Raw genomic sequence first — 26433 nt, 5'->3', positions numbered from 1 at the left:
ATTTTCACAAAATGAATTCAATAAAGCAACATTAGTAAATGTAATTGTTATCATGGTTGTAATCCTTTTACAAAATATAAAATTTTCTTGTGTGGGAGACCATTTTATGTTGTTTTGTTGCTGATTATTGTTTTCTGTAATTTAATTCTTTAGATATATAGGTCAACTCAATGAAAATGTTAGTGCACTTGTTCTATCACTAAGTTTCCATGGTATGCTTAATATAGTAGTGCACATTTCATTTGGAAAAATATTCTCTCATGATGTGAATAGATTAACCAACAACAGGAAATTTGCAAAATGATAATGCTCCCAACCACATTCATTCTTATCATCTGTATTTGTGTTGGGGACTTCAAGTCCAGTCCATTATTAAAACATGTGTTGCATGGCTCAAATACTTGTAATAATTATTCCCTAAGCCAGCATTTTTGTTACTGAACAATATGATCAATAAACACAAGGATCACTTCTTAGCTGTGTAGTTATGCTCCGGCACCACCCATCACAAAGCGTTGGGGAAAGCTGCCTGCTCTGACCTTTTCCCCTTCCCATCCAAGTTTCAACAGCTGTTTTTCTAGAGACCATAACACAGGTGCCTATCCTTGCTTAGTAAGTGTTAAATGTGGCAGGCTAAGGACCTGATGTGGCAAGCTAAGAATGGAAGTTTCTGAGGCTTGTTGCTGTAATGCAAATTGCTGCCATGTTAGTAGAGGTGATGCCCCAGTTGACAGTCTACACATCTCAGGCATTTAAGAACATAGAACTGGCTGGGTGCAGTGGCTTATGCCTGTAATCCCAGCACTTTGGGAGGCTGAGGCAGGTGGATCTCGGGTCAGGAGATCAAGACCATCTTGGCTAACACGGTGAAACCCGTCTCTACTAAAAAATACAAAAAATTAGCCAGGCGTGGTGGCATGCACCTGTAATCCCAGTTACTCGGGAGGCCGAGGCATGAGAATCACTTGAACCCAGGAGGCAGAGGTTGCAGTGAGCTGAGATTGCACCACTGCACTCCAGCCTGGGCAACAGAGTGAGACTCCATCTCAAAAAAAAAAAAAAAAAAAAAAAAGAACAAAAAAAGAACATAGAACTTAAAATAGTACCCTAGGTGGTCAATTAACACTGATTTAACTTGAAGGCATCCATTAAAACTACTGAAGTTTTATTAAATTAAAAATGTGCCTTATTATATACTATAAGTAATCCAGTTACTTGAAATGTGAATTACTTTTATCCAAGCATCTGATGGACAGTCTTTAAATGTGCATACTTTACAGGACATTATCACTTAAAAAGCCTCCCTCCAGCTATTCTCCTATATTCAGGTGGTAGTCCATTGCTCTCAGAAGTGTTTCCAACAACAATTCTTGACTTGAGGCACCCACAGCAGTCCTGGGATCTGGGATATTGCCATGTACACAGACCTTAGAATAGGTTGTTGTCTCCTCCTCTGCCTAAACATGGGATGGAAAATGCTCCCAGAGGACAATGCCCTTTTCTCTGTGTGTCATTTTCTATCTCGATGAGTACTTTAAATGTAAAAGTCTTCATTCAGTACTGACATCTCAAAGTGGTGGGATTAATGCTGTCTCCCAGAGATGTTACTTTTCTCTTCACTGATTTGACAGAACACACACACATGCTGTGAACTAACACTTTACATCCAGAGAATAATAAACAGCAATTTGAAATATTAACACACTGGCAGAAAGCTCTGACTGATATAGTAAGAAACAAAAAGTAATTGTCTTCCTGTTACCTGAGAAAAACCTTCAATTATTTAATTTCTTTGGAGCTTAGATATGATTTCTTGTTAGTAAAGAATGAAATCCAAAATGCACATGATGTGCTTTCAAAAAAGATAATGATCCCTGGTGTTGAGAGAGGAAACTATAGTCACTCTCATTGGATCTAAATGTATTGTTAGCAATCGTATATTATATAAGGCTGAATAGTAAATAGAAAAGCCAATATACTTGAGTTAGCAAGCTTAAATTGTGTCACTTCCATGGCTTCAAGTATTATTTTATAGAGCAGTTAAACCATCTCTAAAGACTGTTATTAGATTAAAACAATACAAAGGGTAAGCAGAACCAATATTTTAGTTGATTCTCGCTATCCCAGGATTGTCAGAGGCTCTTCATTATTTCTGATTTCAGAATTCAGGAAATTGTAACACTTGAATTTATCTCTCTCTCTTCTCATTTTGGCTTTTGTAGGTTTCATCGATTTCATAGTAGAGCCAACATTTTCTCTTCTGACAGACTCAACAGAGAAAATTGTTATTCCTCTTATAGAGGAAGCCTCAAAAGCCGAAACTTCTTCCTATGTGGCAAGCAGGTATGATATTTTCTTTTTTGCATTATTTTTCATCTTTGTGGTGTTTAGTAACCCTTTCCTTAATGATTATATTTCTCACATCTAGGCAGAGAATTCTCACAAGAATTATTAGGGAGTATTGCCACCTAGTGGCTTTATATTATATTGCATCTGCCTTTGACAACTAAAGTTTAATACACAAAATATGAAATACTAGTAAGGTGTGTACTAAGGAGAATCCAGTGTGGGGAGGGAGAGAAAGGAGGTGAGCAGCTGCCACGTGCTCAGAACTGGGACTGAGCATCTACTATCCTGCTTTTCTAGTCGGTTTTGTAAAGTTTTTCAGGTTTTCCTTGTTCACCCCATATCCTGATGGTGTTTTTTGGTTTCTTTGGTTGTTACTGTTAGCTCAACCACCATTGTGGGGTTACACATTGCTGATGCACTAAGACGATCAAATACAAAAGGCTCCATGAGTGATGGGTCCTATTCCCCAGACTACTCCCTTGCAGCAGTGGACCTGAAGAGTTTCAAGAACAACCTGGTGGACATCATTCAGCAGAACAAAGAGAGGTGGAAAGAGTTAGCTGCACAAGGTAGTGTTGTTTATGAGGCCTTACTGCCATCTCTCTCTGTCTTCACTTCTCCTCTAAGAGTTTGGATTACTTCTTCTAGATTTCTTCTTCTATAGAATATGTAAGCCCTTGATGGTATTGGGAATTTGGCTACTCTTTGATCATTCATGAGAAAGTTGGCTCATTTATTAGATAAAAAGAGGTTCTGGTTTGTTTGTGCCACATGGGCTGCAGATCTGTGTGTCAGTGGGTGGTGGCAAACTGCATACTGAAAGATGAGATAATGAAATGGTGACAAAACTTTGTGGTACCATATAAACTCCTGTGCTTTCGTAGAGGTGCTTTCCAGCCTGGATTTTACTTGGTAAGTGGTTTTTGTGTTGCATTAAGTGTGTTATCACTTCATGTCAGAGACTTGGGTGTGTTTTTTTTCTGTTTCACTAAGTTGCTTTTTTGACTCAGAATTTAGACAGGAATTGGGGAAATCATTAGTAATCAACCACCACAGCAATCGCATGGGAAGGTAGCTACAGTTATTTCTGACATATTAGCTGCTTCAAATTAATTAGTCCATTTAGTAGGTTTGTGAGTTGGTATTCAAACAGTTATTATCTTTCCTGCAGGAATTAGCTTTCATATCCAGATCTGGCCCCTGCCTGTTCTCACACTCATTCCCACAGCTCTGTCTCCCTTATACACTACACTCCCTGCACAATGGCCTCTTGGAAGTTTCTTAAAATACTCCAGGGTCTTTGTAGTTATTTTTTCAGCCAGAAATTTTTTTCCTTGTGTTTTTTGCAGCTTTAATATACTCAGGAATAAACTTATTTTTCTTAAAATGGATAATATAAGATCAAAATAGAGTGTTAAATCATATTTATAGTCAGAAAGACACAATATTGAAAAGTTTTCAATTATCCCAAAAGTCAACCATAAATATAACATGTTTCCGGTGAAAATTCCAATACATTTTTCATGGAATTTAAGAAATTGATCCTAAAATCTATATGGTATTGCAAATACCTAAGAATACTCAAGACACTCCTGAAGGATAATAAAGTGGGAGCACTTGCCATATATCGAAATTTACTCTTATACTGAAGTAATAAATTTAGTGTGGCTGTGATATAGAGATAATAAGATGGGCCTTGGGAATAGACCAGAGAGCCAAAAATAGTACATTAATTCCTGCAGAACTTGACAGATGGCAGACACACACATTCGTATATGCAATCTTTTGTATGTTCTCACATATTTACCCTTATGATATTCTTCATTTCTTCTTGTGTGTCAGAGCTACTATTTGGTATCATTTCTCTTCACACTGGAGTACTTTCTCAAGTATTTTCTTATAACACAGTTATACTGACAAACAATTAGATTTTCTTTATCTGGGAATGTCTGTATCTTACTTTTATTTATGAATAATTTTACTTGATTTAGAATTGTTGAATGATTTTTTTTTATTTTAGCACTTTTAATGTGTAATTCTATTGCCTCTGGCTTCCATAGTTTCTGATAGTGTTGGCCAAAAATAAATTGTATTGTTGCTTCCTTGTATGTACTATTATCTTTTTCTTTCTGTTTTCTAGACTTTATTTTGACTTTCAGCAATTTGATGATGATATATCTAGGTCGTTTTTTTTTCAGTATTCTACTTAGTGTTCACTGAGCTTCTTAAATCCACAAATTAATAATTTGCTTCAAATTTAGAAAGCTTTCTGTCATTTTGTTCAATATTTTTCTTCTGCCTCTCTCTCTCTGTTCTGTCCTTCTGAGGATCGTGTTATGCATAATTTAGGATTCTGGAAATTGTCCTGGATGCTCTGGATCTCTGTCAATTTCTTTAATTGTTCTTTCTTTCTTTCTTTCTTTCTTTCTTTCTTTCTTTCTTTCTTTCTTTCTCTTTCTTCTCTTCCTTTCCTTCCTTCTTTTGTTCCTTCCTTCCTTCTTCATTCATTTTTGATTGGCTGCTTTCTAATGATTTATCTTCAAGTTTACTGTTTCTTTCTCTGCCACCTCAATCCTGCTGTTGATTTCACTGAATTAACTTTTTATCTCAGCTACTTTTTTTCAATTTTATTATTTCCATTTGGTTCTTTTTTATAGTATCTATTTCTCTGTTGATATTTTATATTTTCATTCATTGTTAGCATTATTTTCCTTTAATTCTTCAAGATTATTTTCTTTAATTTTAAAAACATATTTAAAAAACTTGTCTTGAATTTTTTGAAATCAATTTTAAAACTGACTATAAATGGCCTTTCTATGGCTCTCTAATTTCTAGGGTTTTTCTGTTAAATCCTGCTGGTTTACCCTTTACCCCAACTTGGACCCCAACCCTAGGCTGACAAAGCTTGGGGCTCTCCTCATCTAGTCTAAGTGGATTCACCATTTTATATTCAAGTAACCAGAATTATTTGCTGCCTTCCCATTCCAAGTTGATTCTACCACATCCAGCAGGAAAGTTGGCTTTTGCTTCCATTCCCAGGTCAGAGTTGGAGAGGAAGATGGAGGAGTGGGAGTAACTTCAGGCAAGAAGGTCACAGGTTCCTGCTGTTTTTACCTGAATGTCCAACAATTTTTTAAGAATAAATGTTTCTCAAATTATTATGTCCCTTTGGTTGATTTCCAGAGTCATTGAATAGTTGTTTTTATTAATGCTTTCCAGTTTTACTCTTGTTTTTTCATGAAGAGAAAAAACTCAACTTCTTGACATCACTATAGCAGGAAGTATTCCTCTTCACCATAGGTTTTAAGAGAATTAAATGAGTTTATTAATATAATTTGCTTAGAAGTGTCTAGAGTACTAAGCGCTATATGAGTTAGCTGTTATTACTATAACTATTATTTATTATGTTTCTGCCATGTGTTCTAGAAATAAGGGTTATAGGGCTACTATATAGAAACTAGGGGTGTCCCTAATGCTGAATTCTAAATCCAGCAAAACTATTCAGAAATAAAGAAAAATAAAGACATTACCAGATTAAGAAAATCTAATTACTATGGAAATTGGGGATAATTTCTATATAGTAAACTGGTAAGGAAAGCCTTCACTGAGGAAGAAATAATTTAAATAAATACACAATGGAGGTTAGAAAGAGAATGATGGAGAGGTCTGGGAGGGTGGGTGGTAACAAATTTTTAAAACGGATTGGCTACCACATTATCTAGGAGGCCGAGCTTGCCTGACATGCCAGAAACAACAAGAAGGGCAGTGAAGCAGGAAGAAATTGGACAAGTGGGAATAATGTAGGCAATGTGATGGGTGGGGAATGTGGTGCCTGACCTTTGGTTTTGGCCCGAGAAAGACAGGAAACCAAATGTAGAGTTTTGAGAAAAAATGTTGATTGATCTGAACTGAGGTTTCAAAAGGATTACTCTGCTACAGAATGGAAAATGTTCTTTTGTTTGGGTAGTAAAAATAGAAACAAGGAGATCAGAAGGAAGGCTGTTGTTCATAACCCAGGAGACACATGGGAGCTTAGACCAGGTAGTAATGGTTGAGAGGGTGTATAATTTCTGGATATGTAAAGATTGTGGCAGTATGTGTGAGTAGAAGGAGGGTAAGCAAAAAGGGATTGGATTCTGGATATACAGATATTTTGAAAGCTGAACTGATAGGATTTGTTACCAGATTAGATGTAGGAAACAAAGTGAAGAGAAGAATCAAAAATGATGCCAGGCTTTTTGGTTTTCTTACACATTATTTGTATATAGGTAAAATTATATAATCATTTCATGGAACAATTTGGCATTCTGTAGGAAATTTAAAGATGCATGTGCCGTACTTCTCGACAATTTTGCTTCTGTATTTTTACCCCAGAGAGACTTTTGTGCATATGCATCAAAGACATGTCTAAAATATTCACAGCAGCATTGTTCATGACTGCAAAATAAAGTGTAAAAAACAGTAAAATTGATTTATATACTGTAGTATGTACATATTATGGCACAGTATAAAACTGTTAAAATTTAACTAATCACCACAGGAATGAAGGACACAGTGTTGCACAAAATAAGCAAACTGCTGGGCTTTAGTAGGCGGCTTTCCCCTGACAGTGTGAAGGAGACTGAGAGGTTTGGACTAAGCAAAATTCACCACAACACAGCAAAGCGGCTGTGCCCAGACTGCTTCTCTAGATTCCTCCTCACTGGGCAGGGCATCTCTGCAGGAAATCCAGCAGCTCCAGTCAGGGGCTTACAGACAGGACTCTCAACTCCCTGGGACAGAGCACCTGAAGGGAGAGGCAGCTGCAGTCGCAGGTTCAGCAGATTTAATCTTTCCTGTCTGCCGGCTCTGAAGAGAGCAGCTGACCCTAACAAGGGGGACTCTCCCAGCAGAGTGCACCAGTTCTGCTAAGGGACAGACTGCCTCCTCAAGCAGGTTCCTGACCTTGCGCCTCTTGACTGGGAGAGACCTCCCAACAGGGGTCAATAGACACCTCATACAGGAGAGCTGAAGCTTCCAGAGGAAGGAGCAGACAGCAATCTTTGATGTTCTGCAAACTCCATTGGTGAAACCTAGGTGACAGGGTCTGGAGTGGACCCCCATCAAACTGCAGCAGACCTGCAGAAGATGGGTCTAACTGTTAGAAGAAAAAGTAACAAACAGAAAGCAACAACAACAAAAGCATCAACAAAAAAGACCTCCTACAAAACCTCATCCAAAGGTCATCAGCTTCAAAGATCAAAGGTAGATAAATCCATGAAGATGAGGAAGAAACAGTGAAAAACGCTGAAAATTCCAAAAGCCAGAATGCCTCTTCTCCTCCAAATGATTGTAACACCTCTCCAGCAAGGACACAGGACTGGACAGAGAATGAGATGGATTAATTGACAGAAGTAGGCTTCAGAAGGTGGGTAATAACAAACTCTGCTGAGCTAAAGGAGCATGTTCTAACCCAATGCAAAGAAGCTAAGAACCTTGATAAAAGGTTACAGGAGCTGCTAACTAGAATAACCAGTTTAGAGAGGAACATAAATGACCTGATGGAGATGAAAAACACAGCACAAGAACTTTGTGAAGCATACACAAGTATCAATAGCTGAATAAATCAAGCAGAAGAAAGGATATCAGAATTTGAAGACCATCTTGCTGAAATAAGGCATACAGACAAGATTAGAGAAAAAATAATGAAAAGGAATGAACAAAACCTCCGAGAAATATGGGACTATGTGAAGATACTGAAGCTACGATTGATTGGAGTACCTGAAAGAGACTGGGAGAATGGAATCAAGTTGGAAAACACACTTCAGGATATTATCCAGGAGAACTTCCCCAACCTAGCAAGACAGGCCAACATTCAAATTCAGGAAATACGGAGAACACCACTAAGATACTCCATGAGAAGATCAACGCCAGGACACGTAATTTTCAGATTCTCCAAGGTTGAAACAAAGGAAAAAATGTTTAAGGGCAACCAGAGAAAAAGGTCAGGTCACCTACAAAGGGAAGCTCATCAGACTAACAGCAGATCTCTCAGCAGAAACCCTACAAGCTAGAAGAGAGTGAGGGCAATATACAATATTCAATATTCAGCATTCTTAAAGATAAGAATTTTTCAACCCAAAATTTCATATTATTAGAAATAAGTAGAATTTTACTTCCTAGATTGGGCACTAGACACACAAAAGTTCATTTTATCATTATGATTATGATTATGTCTAACATGTGCTTTATATATGCATCTATAATTCATTTATATACATGAAATATTGCATAAAAATGAAACAATGATAAGCTATTAAAATACATCTACTAACATAGTGATCAATTTTAAAGTCACTGAGTATCAGATATTGCCATTTTAATTTTCCAGTACCTACCACTTCTAGTCTTATAAGCTGAAGATGAAAGTTTCTTTATTACAATTGCATTGAGATTAAAATAAGCAGGTCATATGATGTTTAGAGCTTTGGAATATTAATTAAGCATCAGGGCTTTGAAGAGAATTCCACATGTTTGCTCATCATCATATTAACCCTTAAGCTCTATTTCACAGATATCGCAAAAACATCTCCCTAGTCCTAGAGCAGGGAGAGATTGTTGACCTATTATGCTTCATTTTTATTATCTACTTCACCCCCTTAAAAATAAGGTTCATTAAAATAAGGATGTTTGTTTCCATCGCTGATGTATCCTAAGCTCTTTGAACAGAGACTGGCACAAAGTAGAAATTCGAATGATTATCTGCAGTAGGCAGGGAAGAAAGAGAGAGACAGAGCGCAAGAGGGAGGACGAGAGAGGAGGGGGTAGAGAAAGGAGGAGAAGGGAAGAAGGAAAGAGAGAGGTAGAAAACCTACCATCTAGGCCCCAAAATATGAAATATATGATCTTGCCATGCCCTTGGAATTCTCTCTATGCCTTCTCTAATCATTTATTTCCTTCTCTCCCACCCATGAGCTAATTATTGTTTTGAATTCTGTGATAATCATTCTTTTTTTAAGCTGTTATCCCTCTTTGTATAATTTTAAACAATGTATAATTTAGTTTTGTCTGTTTTAAAACCAAACAGACATATATATATGGAACTGTGCCATATATATTCCTTTATGAATTGCTTTCCACTCAACAACATGCTTTTTAAAATTTATCCATGACAACACAAATGTTGTTCTGTTTCAGCAGGAGTTTTCTGGATCTTGCAGAAAACATGAGACAGAAAAAAAAATCCAAATACTGTGCAGATACTTTTTAAATATCAGTGTTTTGTTTAAGTCTGTACATATCATATCCTTGGGCCACAAATCAGGTGCATAAATAATATACCCTTCATTATTTCTCTGTGACCAAACATAGTTTCTAGCTATGTCCTCATGCTACCTGTTTGAAGAAAATATAAGCTTATCATTTAAGTGTTTTGACTGAATCAGAGTAAGCCTGGTCAATCCAGGGTTTCTGACCTCTCTTTCCTCCTTCTTTAGATGGCATTGCAGTCCCTGGGGACTAACGTTGTGGTATTAATGGATTTCAGATGAGCATCAGGTCCTTGCTTGACCTCTGGCCTCTCTCTCATCTTTCCAGACAGACAGCCCCCATTGGTTTTTGGCTTGTATCACCTTCTGACTCTGACCCCTTGCTTCCCCATGACAGGCCCCCATATCTTTGCTTTCCACAGCTTGCTTGCTCTCTTTTCTTCTCCTTCTCATTGTACTTCTCAGGGCTGAAGGACAGGCTGGTCTTCACATCAGAGTCACTGGGGTTGACTGAATACTGCAGGCGCTCTCTCAGGCTCTCCTGTCCTGACATTCTACACAGCCACCCCTCCTCTATTCCTTGCACGCTGAGAACACCCACCTTGTTCAGAATGCTGGATAAGGGAACATGACAAAGATCTTCTCTAACCCCTGGATCCCTGACTTTTTCTCAGAATTCTTTCTTGTTTTTCCCTCGGAAATAACTCAAAATGCACAGGGATGGCCAAACTCAGAGAGCAGGTCCCGTCTCAGACTATAACTGTCTAAGTCTCTTGAATCTTCCAACACTTTTCTCCCTTACACCTTACTTTTGGTTTCATAGGGGGTGAAAAATATGTCACTGGAAGGGTAAGGAGTTAAACTTTTCCCTCCTCCAATTTGAATGGCACCTTCATACCCCTTTTTGCTTCTCTTAGGGAAAACCTAGATCCATGTCCAGGGAGTGAGAAACCTGGATCTCCTCTGGAAGTATGGGTGGGAAGGTAGAACTTGATTAAGTATTTTCCAAAAACCTTTTAGCCATGCATAGATGTGGCTTTTGAATTTGAAGACAAAGGATAGATGCCTTTGTTTCTGGGGTAGCTTAGTAACAACCCCTGTGTCTCCTTGTCTAAATAGGCATGAGCCTGTGATAACAAACAAGTAGAAACAAAACCAGATCAGCTAATGATTCACTGTATCAGCTCATCGAGACACACAAAATAAGCTTTTGTAGTTGTTTTAAAAGAGAAATGAAAAACAATGTGTGATTACTAAATTAAGTGTATTTAAAATACTATTATTCAAAGAACATTTATCAAGTATGTTTCATCACTTTACAGAAAAAAAAAGATTAGAAGCTTATTTTTTTCTTTGAATTTAAGTGATTTAATGTGATGGAAGTGAATCATGTGATACAAATTAAATCCATAATTTTATATCCATTGAGGTGTTTCAGTATGGTTAGTAATGTCAAAGACATATTTCAGAAGGAAACTGAAAAACAAAAAAGACATTTTTTTATTATGGGGAAATCCGAATGAAAGAACAAAGCTGGAGGAATCATGCTACATGACTTCAAATTATACTACAAGGCTACAGTAACCAAAATAGCATGGTACTGGTACCAAAACAGATATATAGACCAATGGAACAGAACAGAGGCCTCAGAAATAATGCCACACATCTACAACCATGTGATCTTTGACAACCCTCACCAAAACAAGCAATAGGGAAAGGATTCCCTATTTAATAAATGGTGTTGGAGAATACTACAAACACCTCTACGCAAATAAACTAGAAAATCTAGAAGAAATGGATACATTCCTCGACACATACACTCTCCCAAGACTAAACCAGGAAGAAATTGAATCTCTGAATAGACCAATAACAGGAGCTGAAATTGTGGCAATAATCAATAGCTTACCAACCAAAAAGAGTCCAGGACCAGATGGATTCACAGCCGAATTCTACCAGAGGTACAAGAAGAAACTGGTACCATTCCTTCCGAAACTATTCCAATCAATAGAAAAAGAGGGAATCCTCCCTAACTCATTTTATGAGGCTAGCATCATTCTGATACCAAAGCCAGGCAGAGACACAACAAAAAAAGAGAATTTTAGACCAATATCCTTGATGAACATTGATGCAAAAATCCTCAAGAAAATACTGGCAAAACGAATCCAGCAGCACATCAAAAAGCTTATCCAGCATGATCAAGTGGGCTTCATCCCTGGGATGCAAGGCTGGTTCAATATACGCAAATCAATAAATGTAATCCAGCATATAAACAGAGCCAAAGACAAAAACCACATGATTATCTCAATAGATGCAGAAAAAGCCTTTGACAAAATTCAACAACCCTTCATGCTAAAAACTCTCAATAAATTAGGTATTGATGGGACGTATTTCAAAATAATAAGAGCTATCTATGACAAACCCACAGCCAATATCATACTCAATGGGCAAAAACTGGAAGCATTCCCTTTCAAAACTGGCACAAGACAGGGATGCCCTCTCTCACCACTCCTATTCAACATAGTGTTGGAAGTTCTGGCCAGGGCAATTAGGCAGGAGAAGGAAATAAAGGGTATTCAATTAGGAAAAGAGGAAGTCAAATTGTCCCTGTTTGCAGACGACATGATTGTATATCTAGAAAACCCCATGGTCTCAGCCCAAAATCTCCTTAAGCTCATAAGCAACTTCAGCAAAGTCTCAGGATACAAAATCAATGTACAAAAATCACAAGCATTCTTATACACCAACAACAGACAGAGAGCCAAATCATGAGTGAACTCCCATTCACAATTGCTTCAAAGAGAATAAAATACCTAGGAATCCAACTTACAACGGATGTGAAGGACCTCTTCAGGGAGAACTACAGACCACTGCTCAAGGAAATAAAAGAGGATACAAACAAATGGAAGAACATTCCATGCTCATGGGTAGGAAGAATCAATATCATGAAAATGGCCATACTGCCCAAGGTAATTTACAGATTCAATGCCATCCCCATCAAGCTACCAATGACTTTCTTCACAGAATTGGAAAAAACTACTTTAAAGTTCACATGGAACCAAAAAAGAGCCCGCATCGCCAAGTCAATCCTAAGCCAAAAGAACAAAGCTGGAGGCATCACACTACCTGACTTCCAACTATACTACAAGGCTACAGTAACCAAAACAGCAATGGTACTGGTACCAAAACAGAGATATAGATCAATGGAACAGAACACAGCCCTCAGAAATAATGCCGCTTATCTACAACTATCTGATCTTTGACAAACCTGGCAAAAACAAGAAATGGGGAAAGGATTCCCTATTTAATAAATGGTGCTGGGAAAACTGGCTAGCCATATGTAGAAAGCTGAAACTGGATCCTTTCCTTACACCTTATACAAAAATCAATTCCAGATGGATTAAAGACTTAAACGTTAGACGTAAAACCATAAAAAGCCTAGAAGAAAACCTAGGCATTACCATTCAGGACATAGGCATGGGCAAGGACTTCATGTGTAAAACACCAAAAGCAATGGCAACAAAAGACAAAATTGACAAATGGGATCTAATTAAACTAAAGAGCTTCTGCACAGCAAAAGAAACTACCATCAGAGTGAACAGGCAACCTACAAAATGGGAGAAAATTTTCGCAACCTACTCATCTGACAAAGGGCTAATATCCAGAATCTACAATGAACTCAAACAAATTTACAAGAAAAAAACAAACAACCCCATCAAAAAGTGGGCAAAGGACATGAACAGACACTTCTCAAAAGAAGACATTTATGCAGCCAAAAAACACATGAAAAAATGCTCACCATCACTGGCCATCAGAGAAATGCAAATCAAAACCACAATGAGATACCATCTCACACCAGTTAGAATGGCAATCATTAAAAAGTCAGGAAACAACAGGTGCTGGAGAGGATGTGGAGAAATAAGAACACTTTAACACTGTTGGTGGGACTGTAAACTAGTTCAACCATTGTGGAAGTCAGTGTGGCGATTCCTCAGGGATCTAGAACTGGAAATACCATTTGACCCAGCCATCCCATGACTGGGTATATACCCAAAGGACTATAAATCATGCTGCTATAAAGACACATGCACACGTATGTTTATTGCGGCATTATTCACAATAGCAAAGACTTGGAACCAACCCAAATGTCCAACAATGATAGACTGGATTAAGAAAATGTGGCACATATACACCATGGAATACTATGCAGCCATAAAAAATGATGAGTTCATGTCCTTTGTAGGGACATGGATGAAATCGAAAATCATCATTCTCAGTAAACTATCGCAAGAACAAAAAACCAAACACCGCATATTCTCACTCATAGGTGGGAATTGAACAATGAGAACACATGGACACAGGAAGGGGAACATCACACTCCGGGGACTGTTGTGGGGTGGGGGGAGGTGGGAGGGATAGCATTGGGAGATATACCTAATGCTAGATGACGAGTTAGTGGGTGCAGCGCACCAGCATGGCACATGTATACATATGTAACTAACCTGCACAATGTGCACATGTACCCTAAAACTTAAAGTATAATAATAAAAAAAAGAAAAAAAAAAGATTCAGTGTTCCTGGCAAAAAAAAAAATAATAATAAGAAATAAATAGATAAATGGTGTTGGGAAAACTGGCTAGCCATATGCAGAAAACTGAAACTGGACCCCTTCCTTACACTTTATACAAAACTAAAGAGCTTCTGCACAGCAAAGAAACTATCATCAAAAGAAACTATCATCAGACTGAACAGACAACCTACAGAATGGGAGAAAATTTTTGCACTCTATCCATCTGACAAAGGGTTAATATCCAGAATCTACAAAGAACTTAAACAAATTTACAAGAAAAAAACAAACAACCCCATCAAAAAGTGGGTGAAGGATATGAACAGACACTTCAAAGGAAGACATTTATGTGGCCAACAAACATATGAAAAAATGCTCATCATCACTGGTCATTAGAGAAACACAAACCAAAACCACAATGAGACACCATCTCACACCAGTTAGAATGGTGATCATTAAAAAGTCAGGAAATAACAGATACTGGAGAGGATGTGGAGAAATAGGAATGCTTTTACACTGTTGGTGGGAGGGTAAATTAGTTCAACCATTGTGGAAGACTGTGTGGCAATTCCTTAAGGATCTAGAACTAGAAACACCATTTGACCCAGCATTCCCATTACTGGGTATGTACCCAAAGGATTATAAATCATTCTACTATAAATATACATACACACGTATGTTTATTGCAGCACTGTTCACAATAGCAAAGACTTGGAACCAACCCAAATGCTCACCAATGATAGACTGGATAAAGAAAATGTGGCATATATACACCATGGAATACTATGCAGCCATTAAAAAGGATGAGTTCATGTCCTTGGCAGGGACATGGATGAAGCTGGAAACCATTATTCTCAGCAAACTAACACAGGAACAGAAAACCAAATACAGCATGTTCTTATTTATAAGTGGGACTTGAATAATGAGAACACATGGACACAGGGAAGGGAACATCACACGCCAGGGCCTGTCAGAGGGTGGGGGGCTAGGGGAGGAATAGCATTAGGAGAAATATCTAATGTAGATGACGGGTTGATGGGTGCAGCAAACCCCCACGGCATGTGTATACCTCTGTAACAAACCTACACATTCTGCACATGTATCCCAGAACTTAAAGTATAATAAAAATAAAATAAAATAAAATAAATAAAAAACAAATGAGATAACCTGTTCTGTTTTATGCAACGTGTAGGACTATCTTAAGGTGTTAATTGAATTATTTAAACTATTTCTTCCCAGAAAATACTTAAAGGATTATACAAGCCAGCTTAAAAACTTGAGGACTGTAACAGAGTAGGAATAGTGAATTTGCCCTTCTTTTTGTTCAGTGTGTAATGCAGAGAACTTTAAAAATAAATGCAACAAACAGTTGTTTTACCCTCCCCTGATTGACTCTCAGAGTTTCTCTTGCTCCTTCTGAAAAGTATCACAGTTTGAATCAAGCCAAGTCTTCCTTTTGGTTTCAGAGCATGTGAAAAAGTTGTTATTGGAACAATAAATAAGTAATCAATCTGAGTACCACCTTTATATTCCTCCTTTGCCTCTCTGTGAAAAACCTAGGTCTGCGTCCATGGACGTCATCAGGAAATAAGGCTGAATGGCTTCAGGCTCCATTCCCAAGCTCTGATTCTGTGGACACTTAGAGAGGCTTTTTCAGTGAATATTTTCAAATCACCTTTAGGACTGCTAGATAACAAGCTGCTCAGGGAGAATGAATAGCAGTGTTAGCCTTGGCACCCCACCCCAACTAGTTACAGAGCAGTGACTCTCAAAGACCTACATTCCCCTGTGGTATTTATCTGTAGTTTTATCTCACAGGTCTCTGTGAGCTTTCTGAGCACATGTTTTTATTTGCCAGCAATGCCTATTAGTACTCACCAGTGGGCCTCACTCTTCCACATCTGTTGCTTAGAGAAAGTAAAAATTGATTTTTTGAAAGTAACGAAAACATGTCAATGTTACTTTGTATTGAATTACTTTGAAAAGTTGTATTTATAAGGTATGTGTTCTTAAAATATTTGCTATTCCTTTCCACTATCTTTTTAATTCAATCAAAACCCTTCATGTAAAGCACAGTTCACTTTACATTATAACTTCTAAGTTCCCAGGACTGAATCCTAAGCAATTCTGAGAGAATATACATGTACATTTTAGATTTCAAAAGGGACAAATAATCAAACAGAGGAAAACAAAGTCTTTCAGAAATAAAAACTAGAGCTTGCTATCATTCTCTCTCTAATTATGGTTCAAAATGTAATTAGAAGTTTAAATGAGATCATGTTAGTAATTTTATATATTTTAAATTATTAGTAAATTAAATTATTATATTATATATTTCCTTTATTGTTCCTATTTCCAATTTAACCTCTTCAGCTTTGTCTTCAGATCATGTTCTACATCATGTTAGCAGTACTATAGAGCAGGAGTATGCATTTGATAGAGTGGAACTTTCAGAAGGTAAGAATCATGAAGTTCTAAGAAGTGATATTCAGAGTCACTTAACCCTAGAAGAGCTTAAATAATTGTTTGAATGGTGTGTGCTTGTGTGTTATCCATTCATTCACTCATTCCTTTATTACAAAGGTATAATCAAAAGTTTTCAACCTGGGCAGCCTATCAGCATCATCTGGACTACTTGATTTTTTTAAAGTTCAACATGCCCTTTCTCCAGTTCACAGAGGAAGGTCTAGGTAGAACACTTTTGTGCATTTAAATCAGTGCAACAGGACATGTAGGGGAAGAGCAGGAAATACCAGCTCATGGTCAGGACAAGCCAAGTACAGATCTAAATCTGAGCCAGCTTCACCTTGGCAGGCTGAAGTCAGGAAATGGCAATGGGAACCTTTGTAGTTATATCCACCTAGGGATGGGATAGTTCCATTGTGTCTATCCCACATGATATCTAGATCTTGGTTCATACTGTTGTACCCTGGAATGTTTGCTCTCTACTTCTGGGAAGATCAGTGGACAAGGTCATGACTGGTCCTGGAACTTAAGGTTACTCTTCACACAACTTGAAGTCTAGCTACGCCTATGTTTTCCTATCTCTCTACCTTTGGTTTTATTCTTCCCTCCTCATAGAATGCTCTTCCTGGGCCTTCTCCTCCATTCTGCTTATTAAAATCCTACCTGTCTTCCAAGATTCAATTAAAATGCCATCTTCTCCAAGAAGCCTATCATTTAGTTTTATAAACATAGCTGTCTCTTTCATACTGTAGTGTAGTTAGACTGCTTATCATATTCTACCTTGCATTCTCAAAATAAGAAGTGAGAAATGCATTTGCAGGAGGCCTACCCAAATTAGAGTTCCAGTAAGAGTGGAGGTGGAGAGGACATTTAACTACACATGCCTTATCGAGGTTCTGGCATTCTGCTTTGGGTGTGTGCACCATTTCTCTATGCAATGAGAACCACTGTGTATTATGAGATATGATTGGAGTATGTTACACATGTAAAAACTATGGATTTTGATAAAAGGTTGAGAACCACTAATTAAGTCATTACAAAAATATTTACAGAGACCCCCTATGTACCAGTGCAAACAAATGCCTATCATCTTTTTTTCTTGAGAGCAGAACTCATGGGCTGTTCAGCATCAGATTTCTGGTGTCTCCTACTCAGGGCTAGGTAAGAGCTCTGTCAGTGTTGATTAGAAGAAAGTTTGCTCCACTTTGTGGAAGTCTGATATTAATGGTGAGTCCACATAAATGAAATAGTATTACCCACTATTTTGTAGTATGTTTTTGTTTGTTAGCTAAATGACCTTAAAAATCTGATAAATCACAAAAGGGCAAACTAAATGTAAGGGTTGTTCCCCAAAAGTTTCTCCTCATGTTTTATGTCTGCATTTGCAATGTTTTCTGATACCTCAAACCTAGTCACTTGCTCTAATTGTACTTTGCAATATAAGTAATGCATGCAAGAGTTCATGGGAGTTTTGTGGCTTCTGAAAACTCTGGGACAGGAAGTGTGGAAATTTGGGAAGTAGAGGTAATAATGGGGAAGGGAGTATTGGGTTGGATGTTGCACTGTCGAACAGAGATGATGGGGCAGAGTAAGCTAAGTCTTTGGGTACAAGGTATGGTACAGCTCTCAGAGACAGTTCTCTCATTCTATTGCCGCTCTCATCTAGTAGGAGTTTGATGTGTGACCAGAATTTGACTGGGTTCATGTGTAATGCTCACACCAAGGACAAACTCAAGACTTTGTTATATACCCCCAATAATTAGCCCCGCTCCAAGTACTGAAAGTACTTCCAAATTATTGGAAGCTCTGTTGTCTTAACCTTACACCTTGAAGAACAGAAATCCCTTCTTTTGTTACCACTCATCTCCTCTCTCTCCAAAACCTATAGGCTTCCGTTCCTCTTGATTCCAGGTCTCTATCCATCTCTCTTCTCATTCTGCTTCTAAAATACTCCCAATTTTTCAGAACAATTTAGTTCTGGTCAAAAGATTAATCAATTCAACAAAGCAAAAGCCTGATGGTTTCCCTAAAATGACATCTATAGTTCTTCAAACAAAAATCATGTACCATACATAATATGCAATACTGCATATTGTCTGGGTTGATCATGGTTTGTCTGTTATTTTCAATTTCATTAGAATTCCTATAAAAATTTAATTTCCTCATTACCCTCAGGACATTTTTCAAAATCTTAATCACTGTACCTATGACCTACATTTGTAATTAGAAAATATCACGAGTTACTGAGTTAGATGGTTGCTTATATTTTTAACATTTTACGGTTTATTTAAATTATGTTTTTGCTAGAAAAGCTCATACATTTTCTCAGTAGGAAACAAAAAAATGGGAATATGTTTTATATCACTGGTTTAAAAATTTAAAAACAAAACTAGAAGTGTTTTTCACTAGAAGTAAGAGCAACATTTAAAATTGGTGGGAAAGTATTAACATTATTAAAAGATCAAATTTGCCTTATGATTAACATAGTATTTTAATATATTATCATAGTTCACTAATTAAACTTTATATATTGTTTATATTTGAAACATCTTAAGATGCAATATTTTGCATTAGGTATGGTAAATGATCTTTGTAATTATGTTGGTATTAATGCCAAATCAAATGTAGATTCATATTCTACTAACTACATCTTTATGTTCCAGAAAATACACTGAGTTTTATTACAAGCACTATCCTGTTTAGTCAGACAAATAACCCTACAATTTAGATATTATCATATCTAAATCCAAGGTGAGAACTTAGGTCTAAGGCAGCGAAGTAAGTCTCCAGCATCACAGGTGTATACATGTATTACAAATGAATCTAACTTTCTCATTTCTTTTCACGGTTTCATATAGCACACAGAAAATTATATGGTATAGCTATGCGGTAGGAGTACAGACAGAAAGAGGAAAGAATTTCCTGTGAAACCTTACCCCAAAGACTAGCATAATTGCTTCATCAGATCTACTTCTGTTTAATCTTAGCACAATTTATCCAATGAGCTTACAAATGTGCTCATAAGATTAGTTATATCTCACAGATATTTTTATTTTTAAATGTTGAAAGTTATGAATTTGGGAGTGAAATTTTTTATCATTTCACTTTATCATTTCATTTTTTATCATTTTATCATTTTGTATAGATGGTCATTTATCATTGACCATCTATACAAAAAAAATTACAGCTAACTCTACAAGGAAAGAATTTTAGTCTGACAAAAGTGAAGCTCACTCAGAGAAACTAAATTATTTGTCTAACGTCACAAAACTAATTTTTGAAAAGGCGGGGCTTTTCATCTATTTTGCCCAAATTCAAAACCAGTAACCTGTATCATGTTCTAGAAGTTAATTATGATGGGTTGGTTTAGTTAAATTCTCTAAACTTCCCTCCAGAGCAAAAAGTGTGCTCAAAATCTACTGATGGAAGGATTCTGACAGCAGCAGAACTTAAGGATATTTTAAGTAATATTGTGTGTGTGAGTGTGTGTGTGTGTGTGTGTGTGTATGAAAGAGAAAGAGAGAGAGGGAGAGGGAGAGTGTGTGTGTGTGTGTGTGTGTGTGTGTGTGTGTGTGTGTGTGTGTCTCCTATCCACTGTATTTGCATGGACAACAAAAGTAAGAAGGAAGGTAGAGGGAGCATGCCTGCATTCCCATGGAGATTATTAGCTGGCTTGGTGATGATAAAATGTTTTCCCAAGGGGGGCAGGACTAGGACAAGAAAGGATCTGGGTTGGTAGGAAGATGAGTTATCAGATGATGTACTCTTTACTAAATTTGAAAGTAGGGGTGGTCTGTGAAGCTCATCTGTCTTGGAGTAACTCTTAGATGTTTACTCATAGTTAGATACAGTCAGGATATTAGAAGTTATTTCCAGAAGATTCCACCAATCCCCTTCATCCAAGGTATGCGTTTTTTCCCTCCCATTTGTTTAACAGGAACCCTAGCAGATGGTCCTTATTGAGTATTATAGATTTTTTTTCTTTCTGTGTGTCATATCTCATTGTTATGATCAACAATTTTAGCCAATACTGCCTTTACTATTATTTTAGTTGTATCACTCAGAGCTTATGACATTTATTGTGTTGATATACAAAATCCATGCCACATATGTGTGCAAATAAATAAATATAACTAATTCTTATGGTATAACTTTCAGCATTTATGTTTCAGTATGTTTTTTTCAATGTACAATATTCTTTCCTTAAAACTGTATTTCCATAACTCTACTAAACTGGAGATGGAATCAATGTAAAGTCTGGTAAATAGTAAAGAGAAGAAACCTAATTTCAATGAGTTTAGAATTGTTCTAAAACCCACATGAGGCCAAAATTGTCCTTCTATAGTTCATCTTAATGCTTATGAGTTTACCAAATGCTTATGAGTTAAAGAAATTATTTATGACATTTATATTAAATTACAAAAAATAGCATTATATTGGGCATGATTATAACTTGTCAGATATACACACACATACACTTACACACACATGCACACAAGACTTAATAATTTCCTTGATGCCATTTCAGGAGATTGAGGAATGATAGAGCACAATTCCACCTGAAAATCATGTTATAACCTATGTGACAGCATTAGCCCTTCCAGGTCTGTAATTCAATCAGAAATTTTGTTGTTGTTGTTAGCATATTTCAACATTTTTTAATAAGAGAAAGATATTTTCTGTGGATAAAGGAAAAGGAAACATGATTTTATTCTTTTTTATTTTGAAAATAAATCACAGAATATCATTTCTTTACATAATAAAATTCTACATCCAAATATTTGCATTGCATACTATTTGTTAGCAGACAATATTAATAGGTTTCAAGATAATCTCTCATTAGATTCTGAGAGTGTCTGCTCTAGTTGATAACAACTAGAGTTGGACTCCATAGGAATCCAGGAAACAATTCAAGTAGAGTAAAAAATAAGTTGAGTTATAAAGAAAAATGAATCATCTTAAGATCACCACTGATGAATACAAGAATCACAAAAGTTTCAATAGCAAAAGCAAAGTATATTAAAAATTAAGGAAAATATGCCAATTATGTTTCTCTTCATAATTTTACCACAGTAATTTTTTACAATCATGGCTGATTATAAATGAGAATTACATTTTTTTCATAACTTCTTTACAGCATTTTCTCTAAATTATTAAAATAAGTACGCTTTTTTTTTTTTCAGAAGCAAGAACCAGTTCACAGAAGTGTGAGTTTATCCATCAGTAAACACCTTTAAGTAAAACCTCGTGCATGGTGGCAGCTCTAATTTGACCAAAAGACTTGGAGATTTTGATTATGCTTGCTGGAAATCTACCCTGTCCTGTGTGAGACAGGGAATCTATTTTTGCAGATTGCTCAATAAGCATCATGAGCCACATAAATAACAGCTGTAAACTCCTTAATTCACCGGGCTCAACTGCTACCGAACAGATTCATCTAGTGGCTACATCAGCACCTTGTGCTTTCAGATATCTGTTTCAATGGCATTTTGTGGCATTTGTCTTTACTGAGTGCCAATAAATTTTCTTTGAGCAGCTAATTGCTAATTTTGTCATTTCTATAATAAAGCTTGGTCCACCTGTTTTCACCTTAGATTGTCCCTTTTCTAAAACGTCAAAAAGGTAGTGCAAATTAAAAAAAAAATTATCTTTTACATTAATTCTACCATTTGTCCTAAGGGATAGATATCTTTGAAAACATGTTTATATTATAGTGAGAGTGAATGGCAGGGATGAAATGTATCATCCAAAAACCCACCAGGTTGTCCAAATAGTAGAAAGGTGAGTTTTACTGGCAATATCAGTTTGCAACTGGGAAGAGACAGTCTTCAGTGTGTACCAAAGATGCTCTCTTCGAAGCGGGAAAGGGTAGTTGGGTTTTTATGCCTCACAGAGTCTATTACACAATAGAGGCATACATATTTAGTAGGTTTGGGGAAAAAGCTATACATATTTATGAGCAGAGTCAAGCACATGCCTAATGGGTAAACATATATGTAATGTACATCCCATGTTCATTTTGGGGTGGGGATTTAGCATTAAAATGAGGAGGAATTTGGCTCTTTCTTTTAAAGAAACATAGGATACAAAGTTTGTGGACAGTCTCTGTAAGCTGGCCAAAACTGGCTTGAGATCTTTAGTTACTTCTCAGTAAAGAATGTTTGTAAGATTGGCCCTGAGTCTTCTTAAAGTTGTAGTGGTGTGGGCTATAAATCAGTTAGGAAGGGTCTGCAATTTTTCTGATATCTCCTATTGTTAGGGAGTTTACCAAGAATGTGGTTTTTCTTATAGCCGTAGGAATTTAGGAAGTTTCCATGACAGTCAAGCTCTCAACACTCAACCTGGAAGTAACTTTTGTTTCCTTAACCTTAGTGTTCATCTTAGTTAATAAGTGGGTATTTATTTTGGTCTCTCAGAACATAAACGGTTTACTGTACTGTTTTTGTTGGATTTGAAATTGACTTGTTTCCTACATAATTCAGTTTAAGATTAGCTAAGTTATTTCTTTTTGGAAAAAGTCTGGTTTTTAAGAGCTGCTTTCCTACATCATCTTTTACTGTTATCAGTTTACTTAATAGTTAACTCTGCTAGACTAGTGGAAGCACTCCAATAATTAATTAGCTAAGAATGGCTGATGTCCAGTATTGAATAATGTATTTTCACAAATAAGTATATTTATTTCATCTATCTCGCCTTGCCTTCTCACAGGAGGTGGAAAACTTGGCTATAAAATATCATCAGATTAGTCAAGGTTCTCGAGAGGAACAGAAACAATAAGAAATACATGTGAAATGAAATTTATTAGGGAGAATTGCCTCATGCAGTCACAAAGGCAAAGTCCCATGATGGGCCATCTGCAAGCTGGAGAGCCAGAAAAGCTGGTGGCTTGGCTCAGTCCAAATGCAAAAGCCGAGAAACCAGGAAAGTGAACAGTGGAGCCCCAGCCTGAGGCCAAAGGCCTTAGACCACCCCCTTCCCGGGAGGCTGTTTGTACAAGTCTCAGGGTCCAAAGGCTGAGAACCTGGAGCTGAATGTCCAAGGGAAGGAGGATAAACAGCCCCTTCTGTGATGGAAGTTTCCTACTCAGAAAGGGAAAGAGAGAAAGCCAGAGCAAGCTGAGTGTCTCCCTTTTTCTACCTGCTTTGTCCCAGCTGCTCCCCCAGCTGATTGGATGGTGCCCGCCCATATTCAGGGTAGGTCTTTTTCTCTCTCAGCCCACTGACTCATGGGTTAATCTTCTCTGGAAACAGTCACCTAGGCACACCCCAAAACAATGCTTCACCAGCCATCTAGGCATCCCTCAATCCAGTCAAGTTTGTACCTAAAATTACCCATCACAAGTCTACCCCTTGCCAGCTTGGCACCCATTATGCACCTCTTTAAACCATACCTAATCTCCAGATGAAGACTATAAAAAGGTCATAATTCTGTCCAACATGGTAAAACTATCCTGTTTACAAGCCAACATGTACTAATCCCATCCTCAGAAGAAAGGATAAAGTTCATGAGTGTTGTTTACTCTTCTGATCTCCTGCAACTCAAATCTGATATAAAATTAACAATATTCAAATGCTGATATTAAGTCAATAAATCTTATGTTACATGATAAAGGGAAAAGAGAAAACAAAGATACTTGCTTAAGACATGTTAATATACATACAAATGTATTCTTAACAAAATAGGAAATACTTATAAAAATTACAATCCTCATTTCTGTATCTGGCCACATGGCTGTATATGGTATTTATACATGTCTTCTACTACCCATTCTGTATTCTGTATTGCCTTCAGTAAGCACCTCAGCTGGTCATGGTTCTTTGCCTGGCAAGGTGACCCAAACCTTCATTCCTGAAGAGTCTGGGCAATTCATAGTCCAGCCTATATTGAGTGGTTGTAGTTTCCCATTGACCTTCATCACAGGACAGGGTAATACTAACAGTTGCTCTAAGGAACCTTCTGTATTCCAGAAATACTATTCTTTATCTCCATTGTGGAGCAGTGGGCCAATCAATCGCCCTAGCCAACACCCTAACTCCCTTTTTAGCCTGTTGACTCAAGAATCATAAGGAACCCTAAGCAGCCGAGTCACAGTTTTAATTCCCAGTTCAGTTGAATCATTTTTATGTCTCCTAGTAGAAGCATGCCTCCCTCTGAAACAAAGTTCCCTGCAGAACTAGGCCAGAAGAACATAATGTTGCAGAAACAGTGAGAAAAAATTTTGCTAGTGGGTCACTAGAGGTGATGGTAAGTAGTTCCACTTCCATTTCTACCTATTGATTCCCGGACCTATGACTCCTGGCTATGGGAGAAACAGTACCATATATTGGATGCTGATTCAGAACATATACAACCTTCTGGAGAAATCTATCTCAGCCCTGTAAAATATTGTCACCTAGCTGGTACTGTAGAAGCCAGCTTCTTCAGGATAATGGGAAACATGCTAAGACCAGTGAATTCTATGAGCATGAGCTGATTGCTGCACTTTTTCCCTGTGAAGTGAGTTCTGGGTCAGAAACAATGCTATGTGGAATAGGATGGCAGTGAATAAGTCATTACATAAGTCTACAGATGGTAGTTTTGGCAATAGCATTGTATGCAGGGAAGACAAATCCATATCCATAGTAAGTGTCTATGCCAGTAAGGACAAAATGCTGCCCCTTCTGTGATGGAAGTAGTCTAATGGAATCAATCTGCCCTGGGGAATGGTGCCATATTAGGGCTCACTGTTGGTCTCTGAGTGCTCACTATTGGTCTGTGAGTGCTCAGTCTATGGTGAGGCAGTAGCCAGATCACTCTTGGTGAGTGGAAGCCCATGTTGCTGAGCCCATGAATCACCTCTATCCCTACCACCATGGTCACTTTGTTCATGAGTTCACTGGGCAATGACAATGGTAGCTGAGGAGGAGGCTGACTGGTATCCACAGAATGGGTCATCTTATTCACTTGATTATTAACACCCTCCTCTGCTGAGGTCACCTTTTGGTGAGTATTCATATGGAACACAAATATTTTTACATTTTTTGCCCACTCAGAGAGGTCTATACACATAACTCTTCCCCAAATTTCTGTGTTATCAATATTCCAATTATGTACCTTCCAAGTCCTTGACCATCCAGCCAAACCACTGGACCATGTATTCTTGTCCTCTGTCAACTGATTGTAGGGAACTCCCCATGAAGGCATAGTACAAACTGGGAGAGAGGAGGCAGTGTAGAAGGAGTGAGGACTATGGGCATTTGGGCTACTTCATGTAACTTACTTGTGCCTTCAGGACCTGCTTCAGCCCGATCATGTGTATACCACTACCATGTGACGATAGAATACTGCTGTGTCTCCCCAACTTTATGGCTTAATGGGCCAAATAACACCCAGTTAATGGTAGGTAGTTTAGGTCACATGGTAATTTGCTGGCCCAAGGCCAAGCATTCAGCTTTTACTAAGGCCTAGTAGCAGGTCAAGAGCTACCTCGCAAAAGGAGAGTAGTTATCTGCAGATGATGCCAGGCCTCATTCCAGAATCCTAAAGACCTCTATTGTGATTCACCTGTAGGGCCCTGCCAAAGACTCCAAACAGCATACCTATCTGCCACTGATACAGCAAGGACCATTGGAGCTCTTGGGTCACATGGCCCAAGTGGCAGAGCAGCTTGCATAGCAGCCTGGACTTGTTGCAGAGTCTTTTCCTGTTCTGTGCCCCACTCATAACTAGCAGTTTTTTGTGTCACCCAGTAAATGGGCTAGGGTAACACACCCAAATATGTCGCCTTTATAATCCAAATAGGTCTACTAGGAATTGTGCTTCTTTCTC

At 37.6% G+C, this 26433-nt stretch overlaps 1 protein-coding gene across 37 annotated transcripts in view; it reads left to right on the top strand.

The window, feature by feature from the left end:
- PDE1A (phosphodiesterase 1A) overlaps positions 1–26433 on the top strand; it is a 391847-nt gene that overhangs the window by 342043 nt on the left and 23371 nt on the right. For 8 of the 37 annotated variants that reach the window (XM_063790247.1, XM_063790245.1, XM_063790246.1 and 5 more), the window contains 2 exons: positions 2223–2343; positions 2731–2918. In XM_063790247.1, coding sequence (XP_063646317.1) covers positions 2223–2343; positions 2731–2918 — 309 coding nt within the window. 37 annotated transcript variants of the gene reach the window in all.

This window comes from Pan troglodytes, chromosome 13 (assembly GCF_028858775.2).
Source record: "Pan troglodytes isolate AG18354 chromosome 13, NHGRI_mPanTro3-v2.0_pri, whole genome shotgun sequence".
Taxonomy (NCBI): domain Eukaryota; kingdom Metazoa; phylum Chordata; class Mammalia; order Primates; family Hominidae; genus Pan; species Pan troglodytes.
This window is presented reverse-complemented; position numbering and strand designations above follow the sequence as displayed.